The sequence below is a fragment of the Vanacampus margaritifer genome, chromosome 9 (genome assembly GCF_051991255.1).
Source record: "Vanacampus margaritifer isolate UIUO_Vmar chromosome 9, RoL_Vmar_1.0, whole genome shotgun sequence".
Lineage (NCBI taxonomy): Eukaryota > Metazoa > Chordata > Actinopteri > Syngnathiformes > Syngnathidae > Vanacampus > Vanacampus margaritifer.
The window spans coordinates 18,002,550-18,027,527 of record NC_135440.1 but is presented as its reverse complement, the minus strand read 5'-3'; the positions used below and the strand labels follow the sequence as shown (position 1 = coordinate 18,027,527).

The 24,978-nt window shown below is 38.8% G+C and overlaps 3 protein-coding genes across 6 annotated transcripts; 1 reads left to right on the top strand and 2 right to left on the bottom strand.

Annotated features, from left to right (window-relative positions):
- Positions 1-66: 66 nt before the first annotated feature.
- Positions 67-12,097, bottom strand: LOC144057562 (acyl-CoA-binding protein-like). Of its 4 annotated transcripts, XM_077575287.1 has the most exons (18): positions 11,882-12,097; positions 10,229-10,346; positions 10,012-10,074; positions 7,010-7,134; positions 6,749-6,930; positions 6,538-6,662; positions 5,692-5,800; positions 5,358-5,451; positions 4,881-5,006; positions 4,694-4,795; positions 4,536-4,619; positions 4,311-4,418; positions 3,546-3,676; positions 2,682-2,805; positions 2,530-2,608; positions 2,364-2,457; positions 2,176-2,295; positions 67-679 (listed from the first exon to the last, which is right to left on the bottom strand). In XM_077575287.1, the coding sequence occupies exons 1-18, from the start codon at positions 11,891-11,893 to the stop codon at positions 559-561; spliced, it is 1,917 nt and encodes a 638-aa protein (XP_077431413.1). In that variant the 5' UTR covers positions 11,894-12,097; the 3' UTR covers positions 67-558. The 4 variants fall into 4 exon arrangements, with proteins under 4 accessions (XP_077431413.1, XP_077431410.1, XP_077431412.1 ...); XM_077575284.1 differs by lacking the exons at positions 10,012-10,074; positions 10,229-10,346; positions 11,882-12,097 and adding exons at positions 8,316-8,453; positions 8,935-9,101; XM_077575286.1 differs by lacking the exons at positions 67-679; positions 2,176-2,295; positions 2,364-2,457; ... (10 more) ...; positions 6,749-6,930; positions 7,010-7,134 and adding an exon at positions 9,564-9,930 and having other exon boundaries at positions 11,885-12,063.
- Positions 12,098-12,439: 342 nt separating this feature from the next.
- rpp38 (ribonuclease P/MRP 38 subunit) lies at positions 12,440-14,263 on the top strand. The gene is made up of 2 exons (XM_077575290.1): positions 12,440-12,596; positions 13,084-14,263. Exon 2 carries the CDS (start codon positions 13,092-13,094, stop codon positions 13,887-13,889), a length of 798 nt encoding a protein of 265 aa, XP_077431416.1. The 5' UTR covers positions 12,440-12,596; positions 13,084-13,091; the 3' UTR covers positions 13,890-14,263.
- nmt2 (N-myristoyltransferase 2) lies at positions 14,092-24,720 on the bottom strand. Its single transcript, XM_077575289.1, has 12 exons — positions 24,518-24,720; positions 24,004-24,121; positions 22,925-23,066; positions 21,811-21,929; positions 21,633-21,724; positions 21,307-21,423; positions 20,517-20,687; positions 20,297-20,405; positions 20,044-20,214; positions 17,833-18,000; positions 17,057-17,194; positions 14,092-16,978 (listed from the first exon to the last, which is right to left on the bottom strand). Exons 1-12 carry the CDS (start codon positions 24,628-24,630, stop codon positions 16,958-16,960), a joined length of 1,479 nt encoding a protein of 492 aa, XP_077431415.1. The 5' UTR covers positions 24,631-24,720; the 3' UTR covers positions 14,092-16,957.
- Between the last annotated feature and the right edge of the window lie 258 nt (positions 24,721-24,978).

The window sequence follows — 24,978 nt, the reverse complement described above, 5'->3', positions numbered from 1 at the left end:
AGTGTTTTCCACAAAACAGGAGTGAATGAGGACACTCAACTGTAATTCACGGAATGGAAAAATTCAACAATTTGCACAAATACATTTTGTATAGTGCTAATTTATTAGAATGTACCACTAAAATAACATTGTCATAAGTAGTGTTAAAAATGCATCTGTACAAATAAAGGCATATTCTGTAATAAACACCTTATCTCTAATAAATGCCCGTTTACTCTGTGCAGTTGAGTAAGTGAAGGCTCCTGACCGCTACTTGGCGAAATCAGCTTCTATCAAATCAGCTTCCTCAGGATGTCAGCGGAATGTTATTAATCACCCTGGCTAAAGTTTGAGAGCTTTGTATAGAAAATCAAAAAAGTGAGCATTCAGGGCTCAAAATAAAACTTAAAAACTAAAACAGTTACCTAACAATATACACATTCAACAAACATTCAAAACTACAGAGTCATTCTCAACAGTTGCATTGGTTGGTGCTGTTCACATTGGGGAAGGAGAGCATGTGAATCAACGGGAGGCACTTAACGGAAAGCTCCACTGTCTCTTGGTGCGAGCGAATACTTAAAGTTGTGATGTAGTCGCCAGGTAAAACATGTCATGCATGGAGTTGGAGAAGTTGTTGAACAACGTTGCGGCGTCTGTCTGGCGGCAGGATTTCCATGCCGAGACGGAGATCACAATCCTGCAAAGGGGGGGAAAAACAAATATTGGATTCATCCACAAGTGCTGATAAGAAAGAGTATGTACTGTATGTACAATAAACTGATGTGCTCCTAATTAGAGCAGTTATTCCCTAGTGAGCCACAGTGACATTTAACACACCTTATGAAATCGGAAGAATCGGAAGAACACGATTCCGGGGGTAAAAAAATGCCACTTGCACGTTTTTTTTTTTGTATGAAAATCAACCAGGTGTTCAAAAATTGTGAGAAAATTTAGATTTTATTTTTTTTTTTACTGAAAACCAAAACACATGAAAACCAGGGCATACGAAAACTTCCACTGTATTTATTACAATAAATCATGTATCTTAGTTGATCTATCCATAAAGCACTTGCAGCATTGACAATACTATTTATACCTTATACCTTTATCTCCAAACTTGTGTTTGCTGTGTGACCTAACAACAACTGACTTACCACACAAACAATTTCAATCTACACTTGTAGCCCTTACTATCGCAAAAAAAACAATTCTTGTTAACTGGAAAAATAAACAAACTCTGAATATCGACCAATGGTCTAACCTCCTCATAAATCACATTTTAATGGAAAAAATATCTGCCTCAAATAAAAACCAAATATCAAAATTTATAGAAACATGGTCTACGTATATAGAATTTTTTAACCTAATTCTGGTTACTTAATTCTGCCTGTTAGCGAGAGCCACCACATCGTGATAACTTCCATTGATGTTTCTGCATTTGGCAATTTATTATTATGGGATTTTTTTTTTTAATAGGTTTTAGGTGAACTAATGAATACACACACACGCACATACAAAAAAAAAAAAAAAAAATATATATATATATATATATATATATATATATATATAAAAGGAGAGCAATGATGACATGTCAAATTGAATGAACAGTACTGAGCTCTCCGGGAAAAAAAAAAAAAAAAAAAGACAATACTATTTGTCACATTGCCTAAAACATTCATACAGTACATGTGTAAAAAAAAAAAAAAGTTAACCGCTGTGAGCAGTGGAACAAAAACAACAAATTTTGTACTTACCCTTGACTTTTATGGACGACAAAGTGACTAATTGGTCGAGGGAGATTACTGCTTGTACCTGGCAGGTGAGTCTCCTCACGTAAAGACTCAACACAGCTCATTTAGCTGCACACACTTGCTCTTTCGTTTATTATTTTTTGTCGACAATAGATACTGTAAGTGTTAATGGCTTTCCTAAGTCTCAAAAAGTTTGATTTCCTGTTCATCGTGTCATCAAAAAACAAAAAAAAACCACAGTAAATAAATACATTTAAAAAATTAAACACACTTGAGTAAATTCTAACTAAGTCTCACAGAATATCATTCATGATGGATATAAGAGAAAGCTAAATACACCTGTGGAGCAACTTCAAACTTGAGCTGAACTTTCCCCAAACTCAAAGTTTGAGTATACGTGTTCTACAATCTACATTGAAGGATACCACTTCAGTGAAGATACCTGTCACTGTTGATACGATAGAAGAAGCCATAGCCGTGATGAACCATAGGAGCGACGACCCCCAGGACCGTCGTGTATCCCACCAGACTAGATGACAGCACGAAATTCCCGCCCCCTCCACTGCAAGTACAAAACAAATCAGTTATTCCCTCAAGTAAAACGAGTGGCTTCACCGTATTTAACTTGACCTCTTTGCGTAAAGAGGATCTGTGTAGAGCGCAGGGGTGGGATATCCCGCTTCCTTGGCGATGAGATAGAGTCCAAGAAGATGTCTGTCAAAACCTGGTGACACACATGACGGTGGCGCTTCATCATTGCGAGAAAACAGTTGATGCCAATGAGTTCGACACCGACCTTTGCCCTCTTGACCTTCTGCCATCAGCTTATTGTGTTTGTTGAAGGCTTGCAGCATGGCTTTCCTCTTGTCGTGAATCTGATGAGATAATACACCGATTAAGCAGGTCACGCGAAGCGGTCACAATGCTCGTGGTCGTACGCCGTGTCACCTCGCATGTGGGGTCCGTCATGGCTTTACACCAACGGAGCGCCTCGCTGGTGCAAGGCCGCATCGTCTCGGTCCTGCCGTGGTAGAACCTGCGGGTCGTTGCCGTTTCATAGCAACTTCCTGCTCTGAGGGGCAAGAGCAGAAATGTTGAGGAAATTATTGATGTATTTAGGCCGGAGCGGGGAAAGTTTTGTGCTCAACTCGGTTGCTCCCAAAAACGTATAAATACGTTCTATTTTAAATGTGACCAGGGTCTCAAAACCTTTTTTTTTATGCTAGAGCATACAGAGGGCTTTGATGCAGCCTCTGAACTGAAGAGAACACTTGAAGCAATGGTAGTTATTACAAAAACGGCCAGCAGATGGCAGCAAAGTGTAAGAGCTCAACCAGGGCCAGGTTGCAAAAAGCTCTATTCTCCACTGTTTTAAACAGATTTGTGAATAATGATTAAACTTGCAGCAAAAAGGGAAAAAGACTAATCTTTCTTTTGGTGGGTTCCATGTTTTTATAGCAAAAGAACACAATATTCTGTGGGCCTTGCAAAATCAGTCAAAATACAGTAAAACAGCCGGGGAGCGAAGGGGGTTGCTTCAGTGAAAATGGCTGGGAGTGAATGAGTTTAGGGCTAATTTGATTTTTAATGCACACATAAAACATGAAAAATAAATTGAAATAATAATGCAATCATTACTGTTCATGTATTTTATGATAGAAATAATGAACTCTTTATTGATTTATAAATTTAATTAAAATAATAACTAATTATTTAATTAAAAATATATATTCTCCTACTATTGTATTTTAAAAGTCCCTTACTTTGCCCACCCCTGCTATAGGCATGTTTTTAGCATAGCTTAGCACGTACATTTTGTGCATGCGGTAGTAGCCCAGTTGCATGGCCAGCTGAACAAATGTATCAGGGTGAAGATTCTTCTTCTTGATTGCTGATTTTCCAAAACCCATGAAGGCATGACACACAATCTGGAGGTCGTGTGCCTGGAAAACCAAAGACAACATAGTCACTTTTGGCGCAACTATGAACATGACAGTTGGAAAAAATATATAATGAAATCACATTACAATACGATACACCAACATCCAACCTGACTTTGAAATTGCACAGTTAATGACTTTTGGCATGTTTGGTCATGTGACGCTTTGTTTTCTCCAACTTAACAATAACAACCTGTGGCAGTTTCTGGTGTGTGCAACTGTGTGTAATGAGACGGCTACAAAAGGCCATCAGAGTAAAATAAACGGTTTTATTGATCATCGAGAAGGCACACAAATGATCAGCAATAAATGTTTGTTGTATACTAAATGAATGTCTATAGTGCACATTATCATTCATATATATACATAATATAGGAAGTGTTATGGTAAAGCATGATGTCAGTTTGGTTCCCAGGAAAAAGCAAATTTCTAATTTGAGTTTTGAAAACTTTGTTTTACTTGAGATTCACATTTCTATTATGCAGCTCTAATAAATGTTGCTTGCGTTGAATACGTTCAATGGACAAACAGTGCATTGCAATCTTCAACTACGAGGTTTATCATTATGTATCATCACTCCCCAATTCCAACCTCTGATTACCATCTAAGTATTATTCTACATTTACTACTGACTCACCATCTTTAGATATTGCTGTTTGGCGTGGCTAATGTCACTCAAGACTTTTTGATCCACAGTAAAAACAAGCTCCTTGGGTAAAGGCATAGGTCGGACTCTGTCTGAGCCCTGAAGGAGGTCGCATGTTAGAAAAGAAGAGAAAAAAAAGAGAAACTGTTATCTTGAGAAATAAAAGCTATTTTGGTGTACGAAGGATTCCCATATCAAGAAGAAGTCCATGTCTACCTTCCATTTTCCATCTGTAGCTTTAAGTGTCTGGTCAACATACCAACACATGGACACCAGGACCATTGCATCATACGGCGCATGCTGCAAAAAAAAACAACCGTTTACATTCTTTTCTTTATCTGCTGAAATAGGCTTTTTAAACTTAAAACACTCACATCACAATTGGATCCAAAAGTTCCGTCGGCAAACACGAGAGAATTGTAGGATTTGTCTCCCCAGCGAATTGTGGGGTCGCCCATAAGTGCTTCCACTGCAATCTGCATTGACAATATTCTTTTTTTTTTTAAACAATTAACTCATTAAATCAAACAAGAGAAATGTTTTGAAATAGGAGGTTTATACATTTGTGTAGTTCTCTGTAGAGGAGTATGGCTTGGCGTCATCGAGAGATATTAAAAAAAGGCTGCTCTGGATGGTCTCTAGGATGCTTTCATTGTGAGGATCAATGCTAATCAGATGCTCCCTGGCCTGCACAAACAATTGGAAAGAATAGTTCTTCAATTCACATTCAATGATGAAAAACACATTGGACACTTCATTAGGTACATCTGCACATTCAAATGACTAGAAATTTTAGACAAATCCATCTACACTTGTCTGTAAATATCATGGCATGTCATGCCACTCCCATCCTGTAGGTGGCAGTAAGAGAGTAGACACTGAATAATATTGGACCTTGTCTGAACTCTCTGACAATGTTAATAAAAACTGAGCATTATTTTTTTGAAAAGGCAGGTTCTTTGAGAAAACTCTGAACCCCAGAACGCACATCACGCTGATGTAGCTAATGTTTTAACCCTTGAGTTTCAGTCTCCAAACCTTTGCCCATCGTGTCCTTTCATCTGAAGTAAGAGCAGCAACCCCATCGCCATCTGGCCGACCCTCACAGCACTCTTTCACGTAGCTCAGCTGCCTGCCCAAGTGAATCCAAACAAAAATGTCAGCATTTACGATTGGTTGTCTGAATTAGTTTCGTAAAATTATATTCCACTGGTTCTTTATATCACATAAAATACATTTCAAAGCATTCATTCACGTTCTAGAGGAAAATGTCAGAAGTAGCCCACTACAAGAGACTGGCTTGACCTTAGCGTTTGCAATGTACTGTATTGTCATAAATTAAGTTGAAACTTTTACTGGGAGTCGCTAATACCTGAAGATTTCTGGTGGTGTGAGGAATTCGCCGTCACAAAGCGCATCAAACGTGAAAATTCGTCCGCGGCACATTACAACGAGGTGGGACGGGCAGTGGCCTTCACGCTCTGTGACACAAAACGACAACAACAACACACATCAAACCTGAGAATTTTTTTTTCATTTTCTCTACCGGTTGGTTATCCCTTGGGTTAGATGTAAGACAGACATGCTTTTTTTTTTTTTCTCTCTCCAGGAGAGCTCAGTATTGTTCATTCGATTTGACATCATCATTGCTCTCCTTTTTTTTTTTTTAAAAAAAACAAACAAACAAATCAATTAAAAAAAATTTAATAAATGTTTTTTTTTTTTAAATATATATATACATATATATATTTTTTTGTATGTGCGTGAGTATGTGTATGTGTGTGTGTGTGTGTGTGTGTGTGCGTGCGAGCGTGTGTGTATTCATCCGTTCACCTAAAGCCCATTAAAAAAAAATCCCATACTAATAATATAATATAATAATAAATTGCCAAACGCAGAAACATCAATGTAAGTTATCACGATGTGGTGGCTCTCGCTAACAGGCAGAATTAAGTAACCGGAATTAGGTTAAAAAATTCTATATACGTAGACCATGTTTCTATAAATTTTGATGTTTGGTTTTTATTTGAGGCAGATATTTTTTCCATTAAAATGTGATTTATGAGGAGGTTAGACCATTGGTCGATATTCAGAGTTTGTTTATTTTTCCAGTTAACAAGAATTGTAAGACAGACATGCTAACCACTACCGATTGTGCTCTAACTTAGAACTGAGTCCTCCTTAGTTAACAAAAGACACATTTTGAGACATACTGTACCCGTCTTAAAATAGTTGTAAATGGTGTCCTTCTTAACTCCAGGTACTTTGCAGGTACAGAAGAGCATTCTGAACTGGTCCATATCCAACGCCATCTTACCAGCTTTATGAGGGGCCATTTTCTCCCTAAAAAAAAAAAATCACACAAGCAGCCAATAACACTTAGCATAATGTTGGAAACTGATTTGTTGACACGTGTACTTGTATCCTACTTGTAAATAAGGTCCCAGTACTGTAGCGTGTGCCAGACATTAATACTGGCCCTCTCCAGTTGAGTTCCTTCTGCAGGGGGCCAGCAGTGCTCCAAATAGGGAGCCGGGCCAGCGAAGTTCACCTGAAGCTGAGATGGGATGCGCACCTCCAGGTACGCAGTGTCTAACCACCACTCTTCCAGCTAGAACGATTCAAATCATTCGCCATTAAACTGTTGAGCATCGTAGCATGATTACATCATCTAAGGAACTGCAACGAACCCAGTTCCTCCTGGTCTCGGCTCTCCGGAGTAGTTTTTGGTGCAGCTCTTTGCCGATACCCTCTTGAAACGTCCGCACAATATCCACAGTAGCTTTAAACTCTTGGTCGGATGCAAACGGACGAACTGATGGCAAACAAAAGGAAAATTCAGAGCGTGTTGTTCAAGAAAGTGCATGCAGATTTGACTTAAAGCTTACATTGAATCATAATAACATACTTTCATACATCCTGACTGTTGTCAGAATTGCACAATCTATAGGGAATCCTTTATTGACTCGTGCTGTACACACAAGTTTAACTTTGGCCGGACTTTGCTATGTAATACTTTATGGTCTGCTCCCATTTGCTCACACAACGATGCAAACGTGACTTTTTGTAGGTCTTGTCATGGCAAACTTTTTTTTCATGTGCTGTTGTGCAATGTTTCAATAAGCTTCGATAAATCTCTCATTTATCTTGGTAGTTTTCCTCAATAAAAGCGGACTGTTTCCAAGTCTGTTCACAAGGATAAACAAAATATTCTTTGTCTTTGTTCTGTTTGTAAGTTTTCTTGGAACGGTGGCACTAAGTGCATAAACAGGATAATTGTACCAAGGCTTATGCTGCCATCTAGTGATAGATGCATGTCACTTTATGTGGTTAGACTTTGAACAAGGATACATCGTCCCGTTAGCTAAAAAATAAAATAAAAAAAATCTATAAATTTCTAAAAAATCTGACAACATATTCAAACGGATATAGATTTTCTAACCAATTTAATAATACCCCCCTTTCCCCCCTTCCCTGTTGTGACACACGTTTTCCTTTTTGCCTTCCACACATTTTTTGTGCCATGTCAAATATACCTTCTACTTGTATGTACATGCTGCACAATATTTTTTTTTACTTAAAGTGAAACATTAAATGATCATGAACCTAAGTTTAACATTAAACTGCGCTAGCTTTTACACAGTTCAAATTTGAGGTCATTAGAGTGAAAATTAGTAATGTAGTGACTGACCATTCATATCCTTATCACACCACATCATGTTGTTGCACCACAGTTCATATTTTTTTAACAAACTGGGAAAAAAATGTAATTAGTTATAATTGTTAATTATGGTACATTAATTGCTTTTTGTACTACAAGAGAAGGCCAACATATCATAATTTCTATCCTTGTCATTTCAGAAGGAGAAGAAACATAATCATATTTTTATAAAAGATCTCATTAGCTTTCCTTGCAGAGATGGAGGGCACAAAGACACAAGCAATACACAGTAAATAATGTAAATTGTCTATCCTTGATATAAAGCAGAGTATCACCTGCATCCAAGTACTTGGAAAGGCTGCCCTCTAGTGTGGGGACAGGTAGAGCAGGCAGGCTGTTTTGATACTGGAAGGTCCTCTCATGCTGCAGCTCTGGTAACTGTTTAGCCATTTTTATTATTATTGTTATTCTGCCTGCAAAACAGACGGGCACACACGCACACTTCAGATCAGTGATTCACACTGAAAAGAAAGTAAAAAAGAAAGAAACAAAAATGGATAGATGAATAGAATGGTGGATTCAAAGACAGACGGACGGACGGACGCACAGACTAATAGATGACCGTTAATTGATGGAGGGACACGTGTCGTGGATATAGTTTGATGGACAGACAAACGAGGGAGAAGTAGATAGATAGATAGATAGATAGATAGATAGATAGATAGATAGATAGATAGATAGATAGATAGATAGATAGATAGATAGATAGATAGATAGATAGATAGATAGATAGATAGATAGATAGTACTTTGAGTAATTTGCATTATACACTAAGCGCAGTAGTCGAGCTAGCTTTCTGTATGATTTCGATACACAATCAGTACTTGTTTACATGATTTGCGTATGTATCTCTCACCGCGCTTCGTATGTAAAATCACGTAAAGGTCAACTCACCTCCAGGATATTATGTCGACAGGCTCCTCGTAAAAGAAAACTAATGCTTCTGGCGTGAATACTTCTGGCGTGAAGTTGGATGAGTGTTTAGTTCCCGCTGTTCACCTTTAACCGACTGCCCCTGGTGCAGCCCGGAAGAGACCACACCACAGCGCATGCGCATTGCGCAGCTCAGTGGCACTTGCCCTACATTTCATGGAGCGGCGCGCGGCGGCCTGCACAGGTGAAATGGGGGCAAAGCGGTACACTCCAGTGTCATTAATTTCATAGAATAATAATTTAATCAAATAAAAGCCTCTTAATTCTAACAAACAAAACTATATCTTAATATCTTGAGTCTTTTTTAGTCAAAATTCAAGATATTTTTAACAATATTTTTTTTAAATGAATGCATATTGCACACAATTTTCTGATATAATTTTCTAAATTTTACTCAAAACAAAAAATATCTATCTGTATATAGCAAAAGGCCTGAATATAAATCACCAATATAGTCCATTTCATCAATCATGTGTTATGATGTCATCTATTACTAGCTAGCTGGGAAGTAAAAATCTCATAATCCAAATCATGTGACAAAATCACGTGTATTATAAGTTCTACTAAAAACAATCCACAAATCCGATGTGTAAGAGTGCATAAGTTTTATTTTCAAAGCATGAACATTAATACCATCACCAGTATTTCAGTCTTTCTGTTCTAGTACGGATTAAAAGTTTGATTGAATGACATTACTGCACATTAGCAGGTTAACATTCACATATAAACATGGAGAACTAATTGGCATATGTTACACATTCAAATTTTGAATGGAGAGAAGCTATGTAAAAAATAAATCGTTTAAAAATTAGCATCATTAGAAGGTGTTATTCTTCTTGATAGCAGCCTCATTTTAGTCCTTTATTTAGTACAGTATTCCCTTCTTTTAACCCAGTTTGCTGATGAGCTCCTTCGCGAGTGCGACGTAGGCGGACATGGCGTCCTCCTTGGACATTCCTGACAGAACACAGAAATACAAACGAAAGGTTAAAAAACACAAAGTTGTTATTTTTCACAGCAAACGATTTTGATTTCTACCTTTCCTGGAGTTCCATGCATCCCACTTGGCTTTCCCCTTCATGTCGAACAAACCCGGCCTATCTGGAAAACGTGAAATCGCATAGTGTTAAGAAATGCAGGGGCATAGTTAAGACATTTTTCAGTGGGGTGGCCATAAGATGATACAGTCGCTTGCCACCAAGTAGCTCCGCCCCTGAAGAAATGATAAATTCATTCCGGATGTCGTTTGTCATACCGGTGTCAATGTCTCCGACATTAGCCTGTTTATACAAGCCGTAGAGGTCAAGCAACTCCTGGTCCGACGGCCTCGTCTTCAAGTTCTTCACGTCTTCCGCCGCCTTCTCAAACTCTGCCTGCAGGTGATAACAGAAAGACAGCGCTATTGATTATTAACCGTTAACAACCGCGGTGAAGTAATGGGCACATATAGTACCGTACGTGAACTTGGTAACCTATTAGAACACCACGAGGGGGCTAAACAAAAGGCTTTTATGCAAGACTGGTGCTTTTGTTCCTACTTCTACTCTACAAAGAAACTAGGACACAGCAGGACGGATAAATACAATCTAAAGTGGGGTTTCCCAAACTTTTGCAGCTCAAAATAGAAATTTGCTACAGGGTGGGACAAAAGAGGGTATAAACTTACATAATGTTTTCATTTGATTATATTTACAGTTTTTCCTGGCATCTTTCCCTTCCCTTAAGAGTTGCTTTTTATTTTAGCATTCTAACATCGACCTTTCTATTGGTTTTCCATCATCATCATCATCACCTTTAATGCCTTCCTCTCCGTCAGATACTTTTTTTTCCTGGCATCTTCTTTCCTGAGTTCCTTCCTTTTTCTTGCACTGTATGTTCCTTTAATAATTTTACAAAGCTATATTTTCTTTCTGGGCTTGTTTTTAAGTGTTTTTTTATGTTGTACTTTTTCATCATGTAAATACTGTTACCTTGTATATAAATTGCGCTTGCGTTCTTTTCTTCCTTCCCTCTTTAACTCGGTCCTCCCACCACAGGCCTGCGTTACTTCTTAATTTGCTTCCTTCCACCTCAGACCATATTTTTCTTTCCTGCCATCCCTCCTTCCTTCCACTTAAGACCTGTTTTTGGCTTGTCCATGCTTTTTTTCCTTCATTCCCTCTAACGTCCTCTTCAGTGCTTGTCTTCATTCCATCTTTCCTTTAGACCTGTCTATTTTGCATCCTACGTTAAACTAAGTTTCTGTCTTCCTTCCTACCTGTCCAAACCTGCTTGCAGACACCACTCCATCCTTGCCTCAGTTATTAACTACCATTCATGTTTTTGTTTATTGTTTTGTTTTTTTTTTTTGGGGGGGGGGGGGCATTAATTTTAAACTGTATCCATACTTTTGGCCCACCCTGTTTTTCTGTACTGTTGATAACTGATGATAAAGATCACATTGGCGCATTTACTGCAAATGGCGGAAATTAAAAAAAAAAAGGGGGGGGGCGCTGGGGGGATTCGGGATGTCGTTAATATTTGTCAACTGCGAAGCCTTTTTGAGATTATTTTGTGATTAAGGGCTATATAAATACATTTGACTTGACATAAAAAAAAAGAAGCTCGATAATCAATAAGAAACAACTCTTTTACCGACCCGAAGTTTGGGAACCCCTAGTCTATTCTCTCCGCATATTAAGTGTTGTTTCTCCAACCTTGTACCATAGATATTGGTCATAACGGACGGGTAAAAGATTAACAGCAGAATCCGTGTAGCATCCAGGTGTACGCGGTATGCTCTTAAAACGTGAAGAAAATTGTAATACAGCATGTCAGTGAAGATAGACAGCGCATGATCGCGTGATCAAAGTCAACATCGACGATTGCAGCAATGATGGAAGCACACGAAAAGGCATTGAGGTATTACCACCGAAGTCATTTTATGATGAAAGTATTTCCGCAGCTCCGATGTCCTTCTTTTATACGTGGTCTGGGTGCAGCAGGATGATATTGCAGAAACAACGGTTTGATGGCAGAACGTCGCTCGCACAAGGCCCTGAAGGAGGGGGCGGAACTAGGGTGCAACGGAAAAGCTGGTTGGAGAAGCTGATGTAGGCGCATGCGCACCCTAGAAAACGGTTCACTCGGTACACTTGCACATGATGTCACGTCTGGGGCAAAGGTCCACAAGGAACACGCGAAATTCTGAGGTCAAATTAGGCATTTTTTAAATCACATCATGAAAAAGTTTCAAAAATAAAATTATAGCCGTGAATATAGTGGAAGGGTCGAAGTACACGTTCTCCAAGTGTGTTTCCAAAGCTAACTGCCGTATGAATGTAATTTCACAAAATAAAATTACACTACGCAAAAAGATGATATAAAAAAAAATGTCCGTAAAATACTTCAATGTCGTTCAGTTTAGTAATTTATGAAATATTTTTGCTCAGACCTACTGTCCCTTTAACAAAAACGTTGGCGCTGTTTACTACTTTCTTTTAAATAAAGCTAGGTCTAATTCAAACAAGATGGCGGCGCCCGGTAGTTAGCGCGTGTGTTTTGAAAGGAAAATGTTGTATTACACGATCATTTAAACTGGGAATATAAATAAGAATTGTATCGATTTGAGTGACGACATTCAGGTAAAATCAGTTTGATAAGATTTTTTGTCTTTTTGTTGGGCTTTTGGTTGTCGTTAAGTCGATTACGGACGGTACGAAAGGACATTTGCACCCTGTGGGCCAAAAGTAGTTTTCTTTTCGTTTTTCAAAAGAAGGTATTTCGTCGGTGGCATTTAAAAAAAAAACATGATTAAATTTTTCCTTCTTTCATGCACACCTGCCCGTATTCCTTCCTTCCGCTACTCATTTATTTTTGCATCATTCTATTTAGCGTGAAACTATTTATTTCCTTTTTAGAATCCACTTTTTCGTTTGTCTTAAATGACTGTATTTGTATTATTTACAGTATCTGATTTTTTAAAAATGAATATTTATGAGTTCATAATTAATTTTGGCCCACACGGTATGTTTTTACCATTTTCTGCCAGTTGGTTATTTTACATATTTTATGCAGTGTCGTCTTTATTAAACAGATGACATGTCGCTGATTCTTAATTTTGTATTCCAGTGGCGTAAATGGAGACGCCGGCAAAAACTGTCAGCGAAAAGACTGGCAAAAAGCAAATCAAGGTCAAGACGTTGTTCACGTCGCCTTTTGCGCTGAGCTGGAGCCCGCTTCCACAAAACGACATGAACTTTATACTGACAACCTTGAAAGACAAACTCATTTCCATGGGGCTTGAGAAGAAGGAAGTGAAGGTGTTTCGGCCGTGGAGGAAAAAAAGAGATCCGGATCCCTCATCTACGGATACAGATAAGGAGGATCAGCCCAAAGGCGGCTGGACGGATGCGGCAGCGAGGCGACAGCTCGCCCTTGGCATCAATGAGGTCACCAAAGCCCTGGAGAAGAACCAACTCAAGCTGGTTTTGGTGTGCAAGTCGGTCAAACCCAAGCACATGACCAACCACCTGATACCGCTGAGCGCCAGCAGAGGCGTGCCCGCCTGCCAGGTTCCGCGGTTGAGCGTGAGTGTGGCCGGTCCGTTGGGCCTCAAGAGCGTCCTGGCTCTGGGGTTCAGGCGCAGCGGTTGCCAAGGCGACAGCAAGGACGAGGCCGAGGCGTTCGCTGACACCGTGGAAGCCATCATACCCAGGGTGCCCTCGCTGGATGTTGCTTGGCTACAAGGTGCAGCACCTGGTGTGGAATTGCAACACAATATTGACACTGAAGTGGAGGGTGGACAAAGGGCGGGCCAGAAAAGGAAACTGGAGCCGGAGAGTGAAGCCGGCACGCTGCAACCTCTCAAAGTGAAAAAAATAGTTGCAAACCCAGCTAAGATAAAAAGAAAGCAGAAAGTGAAGCAGGAAAAGTGAAATATTTTTGATTTGGCTTTTTTTTTTCCCCTTCTCACCATGATTACATTTTTGGTTGGAAAAAAGCTTATAAAGTTAGTTTTCCAATTCAGCAAGCATCCAAAGCTCAGAATTGAATTACTCCAGCTATTAATCTCAGCAGTAACAACAAAGCTTTCCCCCAAAATGCAAAACACGGGGAGAAAACAAAAGTACATCAGCCTTATTGATTTTGTCATGTGAATTTATTCAAATATCCATGCTGGTATAGACGGCGTTTGTTGAAACAGATTGTTAATTGCATGGCGTCATGTGGTCTACAATGATGCTGGTACAAGTTCTGTCAGCCTTTTTCACAGCTTATAATGGATTTGAATAAAAAATATTGTTCTTCAGTTTGATAAAGCTGTATGTGTTTGTTTAACCCCGTAATGTCAAACTCCTGAAAAAAAAAAAAATCTTCCAAATAAGGCAGGTTTCTCTGGGTCAGAGTTATCACTAAAGGGCCTGGGCTTGTAACGATACTACAGTCACTGCAGCAAACATGCGCAACATTCACACGTTTTGGAGACACGACCAGCATCCGTTTATGTTGTACATTAAAAGTTGAGCCATCTTGGTGAATTCAACTCCAGGTTTCAATCATATAAAAAAAGAGCTCTGACTTAAGCAGACTGTGCTTTCTTCATCTGTTGTAAAGGGAGGAGAGGAAAAGCACACAAAAAAGAAAACATCTCAAATACGAAAATGGAACAGCAAGATCAACCAAATCATATCACAGTTCTCTGGTTGCCCTGTTTAGACTTCTATAGAGAGGAAAACTGTCACAAGTCCAATTATAAATAGATTTTTCCCATGCATTTAGCTGCACAAAAAAAACAAAAACATTTGGTTCTGACACAATATGAGTAGAAAGTGAATAAAAATGGACAAGGATGAAGACATCAAAAACTGCGGAAAAGCCCAAAATAATCAAATATATGTAGCCTCTTTCCCCCAGATAATCCTCTCTGGAGGGAATCACTCAACAAGGAATGTGATTGACAGCACATTTTTACACATGGAATGACAAAAAAACTAACAAATGCTTTTAAGCAGCTTATTTTCCGACTGAACAACTAAATGCTCTTTTTGTCCGCAAGACTCAACTCTCCCAACCACAACAGGAAGACAAGAGAATTTGCTGTTTTGTTGATGACTGGTCTTCATCCTGCACCGATCATCTTTTCATTTGGAGCTTTTGTTGATTTCATTGCTGACGTGACCTGATTGTGGTTGAAACGATTTACCGGTATGTATATGTAAAATAAGATGGTTTGAATTAAGTGGAGTTTTTAATTAAGTTCTCTGAGAGCTAATGTATGAATTTATTGTAAACGACGCACAAAAAGTTGGGATGCACTATAACCTTTACAGTGACCTCTAAACTGATGGATGTACATGGCCAACTGTTCAACATTTCAATAAAACAATGAGATAATTATTTTTATTTAATTTTATTTTAACTCCCAAGGATAGGCCTATTCACTTCTGTGCCTCTCTGTGACTCTTCCAGTCTCTCTCCATCTGTTGCACCTTACTGATGATACCCTGTGGCACTCCAATCTCTCGTTTGAAGCCTTGAAATGGTGAGTTACTTTTGATCAACTGCTAGGGTCCTCCTGAGTCTTATGATGTCAACACTAATTGAATCGGGAAATTTATGGGTCCATGAATCAAGTGATGCAAAACGTATTGAAACATGGGACAAAGGAATGTGGCAAATTTCAACCTAGTGCCTGCACAATATCCCTAACTTTTTGTGAGCAGTCTGTTATGAGTATTGAGTTTTATTTTATTTTTTTTTAAAGTGGAAGGCAACCCAAAATTTCTTTACAATATGTTGGATAAACCTACACTAATATAAACAAAGCATTCTGATTAATATTGTGGTTGCAGAATATGAATTATGCAGCAAAATCTACCCGCTTTTATCCATCTCAGGGGGCGGCCATTTTGTCACTGAATATTGACTGAAAATGACATCACACTTGCTCAGGACTCCAGTCACGGCTCAACTGTTTTCTGAGTTTGGTCATGTGATGTTGGCAAGCTGAGCCGTGATTGCTCATTACCTGAGCAATTTGTGATGTCATTTTCAGTTGCAAGTAGCAAAATGGCCGCCCCCTGAAATAAATAACAATGGATTTGCTGCTTTTTTTTCGTATTCCACAAACGCAATACTAATCAAAATGTTGTGTTTAGACTAGTGGGGGCGCATAGACCATATTGTAAAGAAGACATTTTTGGGCCTGACTTCCAGGCCACATCAAATGCTCTAAAGAGCCTTAGGTTCCGCACCCACAGCTTTAAATGCTATATGCACGCCAGAGCATTGTAACATGGTAGCAGCTCACTTTCACACCAAAGCAGGTTTTCAAACATTAGCCACGACCTTTTCAAAACTGAAAAATTGTGCTTCATTGATGTAATACATTCTTCATATAAAAAAAAAATGTCCTAAACTGAGTGCATGGCATCATGCTGTACAAGCAACTAATTTTTTTTCTTTTTCAGAAAAAAACAAAATCAATGCACCAGTTGGTTTAATGACTATGACAGTATACAAGTCTGTATGTACCTAGCAGACGAATGATATATACTGCATGAACAGCCCTCTATTTGTGAGGCGCAGTATTACCGAGGGACAACGTAACTTCCCAAAAAAATTTGAAAAGTTGCTTATCAGTTGCCGTGTTTACATACTGTATATGACAATGAGGGCATGCCGGTGATCTCCGTGCATGCCACACTGATTTGCGTCAAACGTGAGCGGACGTTTCAGGCATAACATGACGTTCACATTCAGAATGTTGAGAATTCTAACAGTGGGTTTTTTTTTTTTCCCACCTCCAAGTGAGTTGGAAAAAAAATGCGCCAAGGGGAAAAACAAATCTTCCCAGAATAAAGGTTCTTTTTTTCACGGTAGTCTGGCTCGGGTGACCTGTGTGTGCAGGTACGTAATTGCCTGACCTTGTGTCCTCATTGCGTGTGTTTGTTTGTGTGTATACGTGTGTGTGTGTGTGTGTAGCAACCGTAAAGGCACGGGGCTACTGGAGGACCAGGCCAACCTGAAACAGATTTACATTTGTATTCAATACATTTTTTTTTTTTTAAAGGTAAAAAGTAATCAAATCCTGCTCACTGACCTTATCAACATCCATAGGGGGACATTTCCAGTTGTAGAGGTAATACTGTAGATTTCCATCTCCTATACCAAACTTGAGCTTTTCCAGAAAAACTTTATTCTCCATTAGATCCAATGCATTGAACACGTCAAAGCCTTTCTGTTGAGGAAAAAAAAGCACCGTGGCGTAGTAAAGGTTGAGAACACTTCACTAGACCACCGTACTGCCCTTAACTCATTCACTGCTATAGACGTCAAAAATTCATTTTAACTATTTCTATTAGTTTAACTTTTTTTCCCTTCTTTTGTTAACAAGAATATGAAAAAAAAATTGTACATTTAGACGAGATATAAAATTTGTGATTAATCATGAGTTAACTATTGAAGTCATGCGATTAATTACAATTAAAAAATTTAATCGCCTGACGCCCTTATTTTAATAATCTTTTCTTTTTTTGAAAAAAGATTATTTAAAAAAAACGAGAAGAAAAGATTATTAAAAATTAGTTAAAAAAAAGATTATTTAAAAAAGAAAAGAAAAGATTATTATAAATTAGGTCGTCAGGCGATTACATTTTTTAATTGTAATTAATCACATTACTTCAATAGTTAACTCACGATTAATCACAAATTTTATATCTGTTCTAAATGTACAATAACAACTTTTTTTCTAGGTTTTCAAACTCTTATTAAAAGTAGAAAAAATATTAAACTAACAGAAATAGTTCAAATGAATTTTTGACGTCTAAAGCCGTCAATGGCAGTGAATGAGTTAATAAATACAGATGACTAAATTACCAGTTTGGCGAGGATCAGGGCGTCATTCATTAAGTCCAGCAGCGGCGTTTGCGTGTGAACGTTGTAAAAGGAGTATGCGGCCTTCAAACTCCTATGTAGAGGGTGGTGCATCACCGTGGAGGGAAGAGTGTAGAAACTAGCAAAGTCGGTCAAGACGCCACCAGCACCCTGAAGGGACAAGAGCAGCTTCAAGATGGCCGACATGCGACAGTGATGAGCGTGGAAGCTCGTTTGAGCATTTATTCCTTATCACATAGTACATTCGTTGTCTTCACAATTCAGGGCACTAGAACAGTCAGTGGTCAGCAACCTTTCTTGTCAAAAGAGCCATTTTTCAGGCCGAATAAATAAGCAAAAATATGCCAGGAGCCGCTAATTGTTTGAACATTGTGATATAGGAAACAGTGTGTTAGTGTTAAGTCTAATGTACTGTGAGGGCTTAATAGCTACCGGTAATTAGAGCTGCACCAAAACAGAAAAATAATGCAGCATCCAATACGTAGAGATGAATTTTCTTCTACCTTTCGTTTACTGTTTTTGGTGGCAAGTTTTCAAACTTTGTTAAATATGTTTGTAGACTTTTCTTATTTTCTGTCAAATTTCGGACATTTTTTGGCAATTTTATAGACATAGCATGGTCTTTTTTTTTTTTTGTGCCTCGCTCATACCTTTTTTTGTGGATATTTAACGGTCCTATCTTTTTGGTTTTTTTACATTTCATGGCTATTTGTTGACTTTTTTTGCTGCCTTTTTTGCTATAAATTTTCTGACATTTTGGGAAATTTTGTGGACATTTTATGGTAATTTTCAGGATTTCTTCTTTTGTTTTCGGAATTTTTTTAAGTTAAAACTTTTTAAACAATATATTTTCTGCCTTTTTAAAAATCAATTTTCCGACTTTTTGGGGGAGTAATTCCAAAGACATTTTGGACATTTTAGAGTTACTTTTTGAACATTTTCTTTTCTGTCTTTTTTTTTTTAAAAAAAATCCAATTCGCTGACATTTTTGGCAATTTCAAAGATATTTTATAGTAATATTTGGCTTTTTCTCTTCCTTTTTGTACATTTTATAGTCACTTTTTGGACATTTTTAGGTAATTTAAAAAACATTTTAATAAATCTTTCATCTCCCTTTATTTGACTTAAAAATGTGGACTCTTACATTTGTCTTGAATATTCAACCACTCATTTTTATCTATCAATTAATCAATTTAAATATTTAATCAAAAAGTAAATATGTAAAAAATATTCATTTATTTTTTATTTTATTTTTTTTAAGAGATCCACAGGGAGCCATGTGGCTCCAGGGCCGCAGGTTGCAGACCCCTGCACTAGTATGCTATCCAAATAAAAGGTCCACAAGCCTTAATGACAAGCAGTTTGAACCCTCATTCGATATCCTACTAGAGAGAATTATGAATGGGAAAACTAGTGTCCTGTGAATAAATGCTCAAACGGCTTTATCGTAAGCTGTCTGAGCATTTATTTGATATCCCTGATATTAAGTCCATGTACAAGTATGCCCTTTGTCCTCTTGAGTACGGCTACTTTGGCATACGAGGACAACTATGTACGTTATTAAACATTTAGCACTTCACTAGTAGCACACAGATATCAAGCAGTGCATAGTTTTACCTCACTAGTAACATGTCCTACTTGTGAAGACAAATCATGTACTACTGCCTCGACCTTAACTCTTTGACTGCCAAAAACGTTAAATAACGTTTAGTAAAATCCTATGGAGGAGTGCCAAAGACGTTAAAAGACGTTTGTTTCAAAACAGAGGGGAAACTAACCATTTTCTATTGTTGATTACTGAAAAACGGAATAAGGTAGAAACAAACTTTTTTTTCTGATGAAAGATGAGAGTCCAATCTTTCATTTGGTAGTATGTGTGTTTCCATAGTCCAAACACATAATTTTCTGTGGACCTTGAAAGATCAGTCAAAAATGCTTAAATCGGCTGGCACCCACGGCATCCCTTTTCTGAAAACGTCTGGCAGTCAAAGAGTTAAATAGGACATTAAGATTTATGAGGTTGCAGAAGTGTGCACACCCTCTTCCAAGTGAGGATGTGGCTGTGTTTAGAATGAACGCACCACTTTGGAGCTCTTGTTCAATGACTCATCTGTTCTAGTATGCTTTGAAGAGGGGTGTGTAGACTTAAAAAATAATAATAATTAAATATCAACTGTAAATTTTTGCAGCTACCTCAACGACGTATGTGTCTATAATGTTCTCCTGCGGGAGGAGCCAGTGAGCCACCTCCTCGTCGCTCATGGACGGCGCCAGCTGGAAGCGTCTCAAGTACTTCTGCAGCAGTTCGGTCACCTGCCGGATGTCGCGCCGCTCCATCGGCCGCAGCCCTGCTGTCTTGGTGCTCTGCGGCGGCGGGGACAATGAGCAATTACGTGAAGTGAATACTCTTTGTAATAAGAGAAGCTGGGTTGAGGGGAGGCTTTACATCTGGTAGTCTGTAGAGTTTCATGGTTCTTTGAAGGGTCATGTTTCTGCTCAGGTGGGAGAATTTAACTTCCACAAGCTTTCTGGGGTTTAGAGATCGATGCCAATACCTGCATGACGACACATAAGTTGATACTGTGATACTGTATTTCACTGGCTTTTGCCATTCGATATATTTTTGGCTCGTTTTGAAGCAGTCGTCCGAGGACATGGAAGCTTACCTGCACGTGGACACGGGTTTAGGCAGCACGACGCCTGCTGTGTACACCGCCTGAAATATTCCTTCTAGGTTGACCCGCCGCGTGATTTCTCTGATGAGAACCGGCGCCACACGCTTTGAACGCAGCTTCTTATGGACACACAGGAAGTTGATTTCCACCATCCTCTTCAATCTAAAGCAGCGCAAATGTAGAATTAAGCATTGGATACTTTGTTATTGTCCTGATAATTGCAGTGCAAACACTCACTGGCCACAATTTTTGGTAACTCAACACTAAACACTTTTCGACTCGAGTTGAAAAATGTTCAACTTGGAAGCACCATTACTGTGATGGCGCATCTTATAGGAGAGAGGTTGGCGGAGAGATTTTAGAGTGCTACTAGTCGAAGCTGCTTCCTGATTGGCCACAAAGTAGCCACTTCCAAATATGGGCAAGCTTGCACTGACGCACCCTTGTCACCTGCGCCCTTTATAACACCAAGAAAACTAAGCGCAGTGTGAAAAGGCTTTAAAAACATTTAATTGGTACGTCCAATAAAAAATATACTGTATAATTGTTTGTGATTAGTTTAAGAAGACTGTGTTTGTCTATTTTACTATCACTTAGATCAGATTACATTTGATGAAAAATTAAAGTAATTCCAAAGCGTTCACATATTTTTTTCTTGCGTCACAATGGGAACGCCCCACTTTAAACCTAAATACACATACTGCCCATCACCTAATACATTTGTAAAGGGACAATTTTCAATATCACCGGTGGGTGTGTATGATCATTTATGAATACTCACGTGTCATAAATGCGGATGTCTGCGGGGATGGCACTGATGAAGCCGACAAGCTTCTTATTTGAGGAGACTCTCACCCCGCAGTGCCACTGAGGTAACCAACCAGGTGGACGTAAAGCCCTGAAGAGGAAGAGCACAAAATGAAAATGCTTCCAGATACATAGTGATCTGACGCTTTACTACTTATCTAGTTAGTTGGGAGCTATGTGTCTGTTTGAAATGCCCATGCATGTACTGTATTTGAATGAGCATGTATTGTGCAACGAGTATTAAAGATAACAGACTAGTGACGTTCCCTTTTTGCAGAGGTTGCAGAAGTGAGCATTTACCATTTGAGGAAGCTTGGTGAATAATCAAATCGAAACATGTTATCGTCATCCTCCACGTAGTTCTCATTTAACAACGTGTACAGCTCCTTCAGCTGAAAAAAATAATAATCAGTATCTCATGACATTACGATCTGTTAACAAGACCATTTTTTGCATTTGAGACATCAACTGTACTCACTACATCTGCATTACTGAGATCTAGTGTGTCCCACATGAAGCCTTGAGGTAAGGAATATGGCTCCTGCCGGATATTTTCTTTGTCAGCCTCAATGGGGCCGTGACTCGTCACCACCTCATCTGCACACACAGCACAACTCCTGTCAGACCTGTGACATCACTTACTACTTGCCCACTATTGCCAAGTTTAATTTTCCAATCTGAAGTACTGCCGTCTGCTACATTTTTTTTTTTATCGCCTTGGAAACCAGATTACTCTGATACACACCGGTACTTGTAATTATTGGATTTGTTTCTGGCATAGATCAGCAGTGTGTCAAGCTAAAACCAGTACATGGCACTAAGGCAGAAAAAGAGTAAAATTATGCAGGTTGACGTTTAAGATCTTCTCATTAAAAAAAAATAAAAATACCACAATATTTTTTTTTAACATCAGTTATTTCCGTGTTCAAAATGTCACCATAACAGAATTTGTATTATGTTTCAAGTGACATTTTTACCATTACTAACTGTCACCTACATATGTAGTGAGATGTTAAACACATCAATTAAACTAAATAAAACTAAAAGTAAAACTATTCACCCATTTATAATCTATATAATATTCACCTATATATATTATTACAATTAATTAACCAATTAATTCATAAAATATACAAATTAAATGCAAATATATATTTTACCAATACTTTTAATTTTATTGATAATAAATCCATTAATCATGTATTTATTGAAATAAATAAAAATAGAATAAAATACCTAAGAAATTAATATGCATTTCAATTAACCAATTCTTTGTGTAAAACTGGCAAACAAATGCAACATTTACAGATCTCTTGATAATGTATAGTAAATACTCCGTAAGGCGAAATAAAGAGCAGAGCTTTGCTGACATCACACGGTGAAGGTTTGAGCTCCATTATTTGACTTTTGGAGCATAATTTTCTTGACAAAGTTGGTTGAATTCCAAATTGGATCACTTCTGTGGTGAATGACTTTGGGGGTTTCACTGCATTTCCCAAATAATGGCATTGACTGGTTACTACTTTATTTACTGCTGTTGCTGCCTATTTAGTCCGTCAGTCATTAACGTATTAATACTAATGTGAACTTACTTAACTTGGGTACCGGCTGTGTGTCCCAGAACTGGTACTTGTGCTTGGCCGCCTCATCAATGTTTTTAGCAGGGCCTTGACAGGACAGCAACTCCATAGCTCGTTGGATGTCCTGCAACTTCTGGATGGGCAAACCAGGATTCTGTAGAGTGACAATAGACATAAAGTGCTTCAGGATGGGAATAGAACAAAACGAGGATATGAGCTATACTGCAGTCAAAATGAACGTGGGTTTTGCTATTCTCGCGACGCGGTTACATATAAAGTCAATGCAATTTGCGTTGATAGGGCCAAATCCAGGACCAAACGGCGTTGAGAATGTGCTCACACAATGCTGCGTCCTGTGCAAGTAGAGGGGAGAAAAATGTAGAACTAAACACAGCAAGCTTCCAATACGAGCAAAAAGGGCAGGTTTGGAGAATGTGTGTTTCCTTGTTTACAGCTGTTGAAGCAAGTTAACAGTAGCATTAGCAAAGTTTTCTTCTGTTGTGGCATGGCATGAAGCAGCTATATTCACATCCCACAAGATCTATCATCGTTGCTCACTCGTGATAGTGTGACAGAGGCAAACAAAAACAAAGTGATTCAATTAAATGTGCTGTGCTGTAAATTCCAAACAGAGCAAGTCATATGTTTAGTGACAATGTGAAATCAGACAAGTTTCCTAGGATCAGTTTGTTGTGCCAAAATCTATTGATGAATTACAAAAAAAAAACAGACAGCTGAATGAGAATTTCCCCAAACCAAAAACGTTCCACAGTACATACAGTAAAAAACAAAACAAAAAAAACAAGTTGATTAACTAGATAAATTGCTCCATCTTTTGATCGATTGGTGATCAGTTATTGTTTTTATAAAATCACTGATCAACTCCATAATCTTGATTGTAAATCGGGTAAGTACCCACTGAAGGCCAACGTCACAGATGCAGAGCCTACCACTGTAGTATAGAAATAATTAAAAGTTCATATTTTATGACATGCTCTCGTCAAGATAAGAAATTCCTGTTTATACATGACAACGTTATAGAGAAGGTAAAGATATCATATAAAACGGTCCTGACTGGATGGAGTGCTCACCTTGATGTCTTGAGAGTCAGAGGCAGAGTCCGACTTGGCTCCTCCAGAGCTTGGCTTTTCTTTCTTCCTCTTCTGCTTCTTCTTCTTTCTCTTGGCCCCCAAATCCCCGCCGGGGCTCCTGCGGACATGATGACAAAGTCACGTTTTAAAGCAAACATGGACTCGAGATAGTCACACACACACACACAGTGAGGCAGGCAGGGAGGCGGCGGGCTAACGTTAGCTGCCATAGCAACGAATGACAGCTGCGCTAGCTCGCTAACGGTTTGCCTGACATCCTTCCATTAAAGTCAAGACACCGGCATGGGTAGTGTGTATTTAAGTAGTTCAGATGAACGGCGTCGTGACCGTTTTAATCCACAACTTTTAGAGAGGTTGCTAGTTTAGAAGGACAGCCCCACAGAAGGTAGTGTGGTTGTGTTTGTATCAGCTAGCTGTATTAGCCACCGAGGACACACACACGCAAACATAAATACACGCTCATAAACTGTGATGTACGACAGGCCGTCCGCACCCTTGCGCGTTCTCGTTCTCCTCCTCGTTGTCCCCGTCTATCCCGCAAGTGTCCTGGTCGTCCAGCTCCAAGCTCTGCTGGCTGGCGGCGGATTCGCTGTCCTCCGCCATCATTAAGACGTTTAAAAAAAAAAAGAAAAAAAAGAGGGGAAAAAAAACTACCCGAATGCCGTCTGATAGAGATCGTGGCTAGTGGCGACTCACCGGAAAAACAAAAGAAAACCTACGATTGGGGAAACAGCACCACCCTGAGGCCAAATGGCGGTAATACCTCCCACCCAAAAACGTGATAACCTTTGCTCCATGCGGAACACAATTTAAGGTACCCACATTTATTCTAATTAGTTCTTTCACATTGGTAGAGATTGTAAAAATGCTGGTGGGCTGTTAGAAATGCATATTGGTCGAAAATGTCCCGCATACATTCAGTGGAGGGGGAAACAAAAAATCATGTAGAATGAA